The sequence below is a fragment of the Sturnira hondurensis genome, unplaced genomic scaffold, assembly GCF_014824575.4.
Source record: "Sturnira hondurensis isolate 20B ecotype Veracruz unplaced genomic scaffold, ASM1482457v3 Scaffold0007203, whole genome shotgun sequence".
NCBI lineage: Eukaryota > Metazoa > Chordata > Mammalia > Chiroptera > Phyllostomidae > Sturnira > Sturnira hondurensis.
Genome location: NW_028079834.1, coordinates 21,798 through 31,102, shown reverse-complemented (window position 1 = coordinate 31,102; position 9,305 = coordinate 21,798). Strand labels below are relative to the sequence as shown.

General features: G+C 53.3%; 1 protein-coding gene across 1 annotated transcript; it reads right to left on the bottom strand.

Moving 5' to 3' along the window:
• Nucleotides 1–3,421: 3,421 nt before the first annotated feature.
• LOC118990524 (leukocyte immunoglobulin-like receptor subfamily A member 6) lies at nt 3,422–7,689 on the bottom strand. Its single transcript, XM_037051119.1, is given in 7 exon segments — nt 3,422–3,543; nt 5,365–5,664; nt 5,964–6,245; nt 6,475–6,780; nt 6,933–7,217; nt 7,392–7,427; nt 7,641–7,689. Coding segments are annotated over 7 exon segments (1,380 nt in total).
• Between the last annotated feature and the right edge of the window lie 1,616 nt (nt 7,690–9,305).

Sequence of the window (9,305 nt, the reverse complement as noted above, 5' to 3'; positions counted from 1 at the left end):
TGAGTCCTCTCCTCACCAACTGCCTGTCTCCTCCCCTCCTACTGGTCTGGGCGAATGTTTAACTACTTGAGTGTTGGACTTCCATACAGTTTGATTTTCTGTCGTTTGTGGTTGCTTTTTGTTTTCAAATTTCTCTTGTCCTTCTTTTGGTTTTGTGAGGAGGTACATTGTGTGTACCTATGCCTCCATGTTGCATTGAAGTCACGGGTTTGTTTCTGAAGTTTTGAATTTGTTCCATTGGTCTGTATGACTTTTTTTTTTGCCAGTACTGTGTAGTTTTAATCCTTATAGCTCTGGAGCATAATTTGATACCAGGGAGTGTGATGCCATCAGCTTTGTTCTTCTTTTTCCCGATTCCTTTGGCTATTGGTGGTCTTGAGTGGTTTTGTATGAATTTTATTGCGTTCTTTTTTATTTCTATGAAAAGTGCATTTGAAATTTTGATAGGGCTTGCACTGAATTTATAGATTGGGCAGTAGGCACATTTTAGTGAATTCTTCCTATCTGTACATGCAGGATGTATTTCCATTTGTTTCTGTGTTTTCAATTTCTTTTACCAGAGTCTTAGAGTTTTCAACGTCCAGACCTTTCACTCCCTAGATCATTGTCTGTTGTGTCTGCTGCTATTTTAAATGAGATTACATCTTTATTCGTTTCCTTATTTCTTTTATATTTTGCATATAGAAATGCTCTGCTTCCTGAACAGTCATTTTGTATGCTGCTACTTTACTGAATTAGTTTTTAAGTTTTTACTATTTTTTGTGGAGTGCTTAGGAGTTTTTATATAAAAGATTGTATCACCCTCACACAGTTTTATGTCTTTCTTTCCCATTGATCTTGTTCTTTTGTGATGACTCTGCCCAGGACGGTCAGTGTGAGCTGCACAGGAGTGTGGAGACTGGGCTTCCCTGTTCTGTTGCTGATCTCAGGAGAGAGACCCTCAGCTTTTCAGTGTGGAGTCTGATGTTGACTGTGGGCTTCCACACGTGGGCTTCATTGTGCTGAGTTGGGGTCATTCTGTCCCCAATGTGTTGACAGTGTTTGTTATGAAACGTTTGTTTTGAATGAATGTTGTACTTTCTCTGTCATTGTAGAAGACAATGGCCAATATCTTCTCTGCATCTATTTAAACAAGCATATGTCTGTGTCATTTACTTTATTATTGTGGTGACAACCTTTATTGATTCTTGCGTGTTAAAGTATTTTTGACCATTATCAGGACCCTGTGTGAAACCCCATTTGATCATGGTGTAGAAAACTATTAATGTGCTCTTGAATTCGTCATGCTAATGTTCACTGAGAAATTCTTTCTTTTGTCGAGAAATTTTGCATGTGTATTCAATGAGAATATTGGCTTCTGTTTGTCTTCATTTTGTTTTTTGTGTTTAATGCCCTAGTGGAGGTGCTCTGGGTCCCAGGCTTGTAATCAGGGTGGAAGCCCGGGTGTTGGCCAGGGAGCTTGGACTTGGGGGTCCCTCCTGGTGCAGCCCCTGGAGCAGGGAGGGTGGGGGAAGCCTCCTACCTGCTGTTCACAGGGTGGTGGACAGCACCCCATTGCAGTGGGCTGGCTTGTTGTCCCAGCGAGATGTGTCACAGGCAGGGAGCGCTCAGCTGTGAGCTGTGAGGGGCCAGGACTTGAAGGAGTTTTGGTGCAGCCTGGGAAGGGAGTGTGGTGGCTCCTGGCAGTGGGGGCACAGGCCTAGGACCAGGACCAGGTGCAGGAGGACAGGGACCATGGGGACAGGGACGGGGAAAGCGGCCCAGCTCCTCTCTGAGACTCAGCTGCCCCTCACACAGGTTGGCCCAGGTGAGATCCCTGATCTTGGAGGCCAGCAGAGGTGGCATGGCCTTGGCTTCGGTCACTTGAGACACCCTGTCCATCCTCAGGCCCTTGAAGGGCCCTGGCTGTGGGCCTGCCAACTGCAGGGAAACCATTGCCTGCCTGCTAAGAGGGCCCTGAGCGTGTCAGGGGTGCAGTGATCCAGGCAGGTCACAGCATGGGACTGGTCTGAAAAAGGTGCAAGTTTGGGCCTCAGGGAGGCTGATGGGGAAGGAGGAAGTCAGGGACACAGGGGCAAGACAGGAGGGCAGCTCTCTCCACCCTCAAGGAGCATCTACCCGCAGGAATTAGGCAAATGCCAGAAATCAGGGCTTTTGGAAAAAATGGCGTTTTCTGGGAGCTCTTTACAAACACACCACCTGAGCGTCATGTCAGACAGCAGTTGCTCTTTCAGACTCAGGGCGTTTATGGAGGAACCAGTGCCGAGTACACTCCCTGGTACACAGAGCAGTCCTTGATGGGACCAGGGATGGTTTGGGATTTATTTGATCCAAAGTGGTCTTTCAAAATAAATATATTGTGGTGGTATTGGTTAAGCCCTGACTGGTGCAGCTCATGGGTGGAGCACCGGCCTGTGATCCTAAGGGTCCCCTGCTCCATTCTTTTTCTTTTTTTAAATATTTTATTTATTTTATCTTTAGAGGGGAAGGGAATGGAGAGAAGAAGAGAAACATCAATGTATGGTTGCTTCTCGTGCATCCCCTGCTGGGAACTGGCCCCTGCTGGGAACTGGCCTGCAACCCAGGCATGTACCCTGACTGGGAATCGAACTGCGATCGTCTGGTTCACAGGCCGGCGCTCAATCCACTGAGCTACACCAGCCAGGGCCATTGTTGGTGAGGGTACAGGCTGGAGTGGGAGCCGGGTCCCCAACTGAGGGCACTTAATGGTGTGTGGGAGGCAATAAATCTGTGTTTCTCTCTCTCCCTTTCCCTCTCTAAAAAAATAATAAATGAAATCTTAAAAATACTACAGAGGTTTCAAGCACACAGTTCTACGATACATCATCTGTATATGGCGCTGCGTTCTCCTGAAATCAAATCTCTCCTCACCATATATTTCACTCTCTTGACCCTTCTCTGTCTCACTCTGACCCTTTCCCCTGGGGACCACCACTGAGTTGTCTGTGTCCATCTGTCCAAACTAGTCCTGATGTTAATTCCTATAACCAGTTGTTTAGACAGATTTATTGTCTGACTCAGAGACATACAGAATAGCAAATGTGCACAATAAAAGAAAGAAAAATGTCCTACAGGAAAGTGGGGCAGAGATGGAGGCTGAGCCCAGGGGTGTATCCGAACCTGTGCTGTGGGCTGAGCCCCAGGTCACGGGGCTGAGAACAGAGGCCCCGTCAGCGAAGGTCAGCAGGGCAGTGAGGGGAGAAGTCCACAGTCTGACTGTGGGAAAGCCCCTGCAGCCCCAGCCCCGCCCCTCCCTGCAGGGGAACCACACCCACACCCTCCACATTCTCAGCAGACTCTTTCCCAGGGGCACCAGCAGTTTCCTCCAGAGCTTCCTGAGATGATCAGCCTCTCCTCCAGACTCTGCCTGGCTGACTGGTGGGTGTGTTGTCCCCTGTGCTCAACTCCTGGCTGCATCGTGGGTTCTTCTCCAACTGTGCCAAGCTTCACAAAGCAGCACCATGAGGACCAGGAGGACCAAGCAAGACACACCCAAGCGGATGAAGTTCCCCACTCTGTAGTCTTGGGGTTGACAAGGTAGGAATTGTGGGTAAAGAGATCACAGGGGTCAGGGTGACTCAGATCACCCCAGTCCCCCTGCATGTCCACCAGGGCACCTGCATCTCATGGACCAGTTTGATGTTCTGAGCACAATCCCATAATTGAGAATTTCCCCTCCTCTCTACTCTGGAATCTGAGTTGTTTTCCCATCACCCCAGAGGATCATCTGCTCCAGAGGAAAAGAAAACGAGTAGGATATGAGAGGAGAGACCAAGCATGGCTACGGTCATCTCTTCAATGAGTCATCTAATCTAATCTTCAATGAGTCTCTCAGACTGGCGGGACCCAACTCAATTCCCTGAGGTGAGCATCTTGGGTCTGGTGTTGCAGTGCTTTGGAAAACGAAGATGCAGACGGGAGACTTCAATTTGTCCAGAAGGTCAGAACATGAAGGAGTGACGGCTGGATCTACCTTTTCTTTGCTCCCCCTCAGGTAGTTCCTTGTGTCTCTGACTCAGGGACATATTTTCCCTGTCATGTTCCTCTCTTCTTTCTATCAATCTTTCTTTCTTAAAAAATAAATAATTTCCACTCAGAGAAGAGAAGGGACCCCCCAGCCCACACCAGGAGCAAAAGATCCAGAACCTGACCCAGGTCAGACTCCAGGCCTTGTTCCCTCCTCTGAGCTCAGCACCTGAGTTGAGGGAAAGCACTTCTGTGTCCCAGACCTTCTCCTGCCTGTCCCTCCCTGTACAGTGTCACTATCACTGCTACAGTGGGGACATTCTCCATATCATCATGTCCTCAGTGGCTTCCCTGTGAGGGAAGGAGGTCAGAGCCAGAAGTGAAAGGAAACCAAGGCCACGGGCCACCAATCTCTCCTTCTAAGCTTGGGACACGGAGGCACAGAGAGGGCAAGGGCGTGGCCAAGTCAGAGCCTCCAGAGGTGCCTGAACTTGGACAGGACTCAGTCCCTGTCCCCATGGAAACACCCACCACTTCTGCACAGAGACCCTCCCTGATTGATCTGTGGGCCTGTGTGTTCTGGGGGGTTCTCCATCCTTGGCGCCTTCTAGAAATTCAGGATGGGTTCAGTGGTGGGGGCTGCCCTCACCCCACCTCAGCNGACGGGAAGGGTGTGTCCAAGTCAGAGCCTCCAGAGGTGCCTGAACTTGGACAGGGCTCAGTCCCTGTCCCCATGGAAACACCCACCACTTCTGCACAGAGACCCTCCCTGATTGATCTGTGGGCCTGTGTGTTCTGGGGGGTTCTCCATCCTTGGCGCCTTCTAGAAATTCAGGATGGGTTCAGTGGTGGGGGCTGCCCTCACCCCACCTCAGCTTGGCTGCGTCTCCCCTGGGGGGGACCACAGCATCTCCCTCTGTCATGACGCCCTCACCCATCAGCTGATTGCCTTACAGCCTGGGGGGTCCCATGATTCACCCCCAGAATCAGCCTCTCTGAGAGACAAGAGTGCCAGTGAGGGTGATGTTCTCTCTGGGAGCAAGGCCTCTGCTATTCACCACACTTGTCTCCGCCTCTTAGTCTCTGGGAGAAGGAGGGGGATCGGGATGGGTGCCCCTGGCCTTTCCTCCTTCTGCTCAGCCTGAGGGCTCTCCAGCCTCCCTGGGCCCTGGAACCTGTCTAGGCCACAGACATGGGGATGAATTTGAGGCAGGGGTGGGGTGACTCTGGAGTTTCAATGTCACTGGGAGGTGAGAGTCCCCTCAGGCTGACCGCCAGTTGGAGACCACCTCACTCTCTATCCAGCCTATAGTTCACTTGGGGGACAAGGTACTGACCTGACCATGAGGACACGAGGGAAGGGATGGGGCTCCTCACCTGAGACCAGGAGTTCCAGGGGGTCACTGGGCTGTGACAGCTGGAAGGGGGAGGAGCTGAGTGAACTGTAGCACCTGTAGGTCCCGTTGTGGTCCCAGGTCACAGGGCTGATGGTGAAGTTGGCCTGAGAGGGGGCAGCCCTGTGCTGCAGACGAAGCTGCTGGGGAGGGTCCAGGGACCCCGCCCTGTGCAGGTGGAAGGTGTCAGCCCTGACCTCAGATCGACACTGCAGGGTCACATTCACTCCCCAGGGCCCTGGGGGCGATGGCTGTGCTGAGAGGGAGGGTTTCCTGTACTTTCCTGGGGAGAGGAGGGCTGTGATGTGCAGGAGGTCACACTCCCTACATTACCCTTGTCCCTGAGCTGAGGGACCATGTCCTTCCCCAGACATGCAGTGACCCCTCTCAGCTCCTCTCAGTCCCTCTGAGGGGGCATCTGTTTTTCCATGTACCTACTCCCCTTTTCTTACTCCCTCCCCTAGACACTTGTCCTGTTTGCCTCTGCTCCAGGACCCTGGCCTGGACCCCATCACCACCACTCTAAGCCCAGTCTGGCCCTGAGCAGACAGTCAGGACAGGGGGCAGGGCAGGGCTCCTCACCTGCAATCAGAATGTCCAGCGGGACACTGGGGGCCGACCACACATAGGAGAGGTTGTGTCCACTGTAGCACCTGTACTGGCCCCCGTGGGTGAAGTTCACAGGGCCCAGGAGGAAGCTGGGACTGTGCTGCCCATGGAGATGCTGGGGTGGTGTGGGTCCCTCATCCTTGATCAGAGCGAATCTGTCAAAGCCAGGCTCTGAGTGACACTGGAGGGTCAGGTCATCTCCAGGCAGCAGCAGGGGGCCTGGCTGGGCTGAGAGGGAGGGCTCCCTGTACACACCTGGGGAGAAGGTCATTGTCACCCAGGGGACACACACTCACCACTCACTGGGGCTGCAGGGAGAGCTCTGACATGTCCCTCCCTAGGTCTCCTCTGTGGTTCTGTAACCTGTACACCTGTGGCAGTGACCTCTAGAACCCCCAGGACTTTACAATCAAAGTATATGGTTTACATCAGTTATTTGGGGCCTAGCACTGACTGAACTGAAGCCAAGTGTGGGCCATCTCACCTGTGACCTGGAGGTGCAGAGGGTCACTGGGCTGTGACCACACATTGGGGCTGGAGCTGGAGGAACCATAGCATCTGTAGGTCCCCCCATGGGAGGAGCTCAGGGGGCCCACGGGGAAGACAGCCTGCCTCCTCCTCTCATGGGATCTCCATTCTGATTTCCTTTGTTGGGGCAGCTCAGCCCCTCCCTCCTTCAGCAGGTGGAACGTGTCCAGTGTGGACCCTGTGCTGCACATGAGGGACACGTTCCCTCCTGAGGTCACCACGGGGCCTGGGTGGGCTGAGAGGGAGGGTGCCTTGTGCTCTCCTGAGGGAGAAGGAAGATCAGTTAGAGGGGACTGTCACCCCACCTTCCCCAGGTGTGGGTTGTGAGCGGTGAGGCCCCCTAAAACCTCACTCTGTCCCCTTCATTCTCTATTAGGAGCCCACAGTGGGGAGGATACTCGGGTTCCCCCTTACCTGTCAGCACCAGGAACAGGGGCTCACTCCTCTCAGACGGCCTGTCCCCAATGCCTTACGCACACTGGTACAGCCCTGTGTGCTGTGAGCTCATGGACTGAATGAGGAACCCAGTCTTGTTGCTGGAGGCCTGTGGGATGCTCGCATCCAAGGACGCAGAACTCCTGTCTTTATGCAGATTGTAGCCATCCGCCTGCAGAGACCCCTGACACCAGATGGTCACAGGGCTCCCCTTGCTGACAATGGGGCCTGGGTCAGCCCAGATGGAGGGTTTGGGATGAACCGCTGGAAAAGAATCAGACCCACAGCATCAGGGGGTATCCTTGTCCCCTCAGTTTCCCCGGCTGTCACTCCAAGGCCCCTCCCACACTGGTCACCATCAAGTCATACCCAGTGTGTGTCCCACAGCTGCCTAGGGGCAGCGTTGTGCTGAAGTAGGAGGTCTGGGGGACAACTTACCTGCCTGGACCTGGTGCCATGGGCCCCGACAGAGTCCTGGAAGAGAGTCCCAGTGAGATTATCGTTCACCCCCTCCCAGAAGCTGCAGGCCTGGTCTGGCCCCTGAGTCCTGGAGTCAGATGTGTGGCTGAACCTCCTCTTGTCACCCAGATGCTCTGTCCCCAGGGAATCTTCTCATTCCTGAGTCTCTTGTAACCAGGACCTGAGAGATGATGGGACCCCATCCCTCCTCTTTCCCCTGAAGCTCACCGAGACAGAGAAGGACAGTGAGGATGACGGTCGTGGTCCTTCCTGCCATGGTCACCAGTGTGCAGACGATGAGTAAATTCACTGCAACTCAGAGTAACAAATGGGGTGTTCCACAGTCTCCGCTCTGTGTGACAGGTCATGGGTTCCTCATCAGTGGCCTGGCAGAAAGGGAAGTAGCCCCTCCCTGAAGGATGGGCCTGAGGAGACAGCAAGCTGTGGACATTTCACATCTGAGACTCAGCAGAACCGACATGCTCGGCACCCACCTGATGTGACACCCAAATCCAGAGGATGACTCCTGTCCCAGAACATGGGAATAGAGGACACCAGGCAGGACTCAGGAGCAGCCCAATTTCTGTTCCAGTTCTGACTCTGCCTTTTCTTCAACTTTGTGTCCTTGGGTCAGTCACTTCCCTCCCCTGAGACCGTGTAAGTGCCCCTTTTTCCTTCCTCTTTCCCATTGGCCAGGCCCTCAGGCAGCATGGACTGAGCAGTCACCCTGTGCAGTCATGGTGCCCGGCCCTGGAGAGTCACAGCTGAAGCTGCTGGACTCTGTCCTTGGACTCACAGGGCCCAGAGGAATGAGGACAGACAGGCAGACATGTGGACGGCAGACAGATCAGTGACAGTCTGGTGAGACTGTCCATGTGGGGTGAAAGACCAAGGCAGTGGGGTTCAATAACAGGGGACATGGTGCCAACTGTGTCCTGGCTGTGAGGGGTCCTTGTTGGAACTGATCTGACTGAAGGGATGAGCAGGGATCAGTCCAGTGGTTTGGGGTGGGGGACGCCCTTGACCAGAAAGGGTTTGGGCTGTTCTCATAAGTGGCCGCAGTCACGGGAAGGCTGTGTCCTGGGCACACAGGATCTGGAGCAGAGTACTGATCATTTCATTTGTATCTTGGAGTCAGTGGGGAAAATGTTAAGCGACAGTGGATGTAAACAAATTGATTTTAACCAGGCTACACATATATGAAAACGTCATGCCAGAAGGCACTACTGTAATGAGCTCCATCAGTAAGAAAACCCCAACATGCCCCTGGCCTATGCATGGTGTGTCCATCCGTGTGTTAGGACATTTACACAAACCTGTAATACAAACTGCACTGACAGTTGACTGGCTAGAGACAGGGTGATTCTCCGTCCTGTCTAGACCTTGGGAAGGAGGTGGCTGGGTTCAGAGTGGCTGAGGGAGCAGCAGAGGAGAGCACAGGATCTTTAAATAGCTCAGTTTCTGCGTGTGGTTGGGGCTGAAGGCAGTGTGGTTAACTGGTAGTTTCGGTTGTGGAGGGTGAGTGGTGTTGGCTGGGGCTTGTGGGTTTAGCTCCATTCTGACCATTCAGAGCCTTGGATGTCAGATGGTGCAACAGGAATCTGTTCTGAGGGTGGGAACTGGTGGAGGGGGCAGAGCAGGCAGGCTCAGACCAGGTCCCTGGTAGGAAGCGTCCTCAGGAGGTGGAGAGAGGAGTGGACTGGAGAAAGGCATGGAGCCTGCATTGGAGGTACAGGAAGGAGGGTGATGTGAGGACCAGGCATCTTGAGAGTTGTGATGGGTCGGGGACCTGGTTCAGAGGGGCTCAGTGGGGCCTCATGGAGTGGAGTGGATGACAGTCAGGGGAGTGGGAAAGTGGGAAGGAAAGGCTGTTCCACCCCCTTCTAGGTGTAT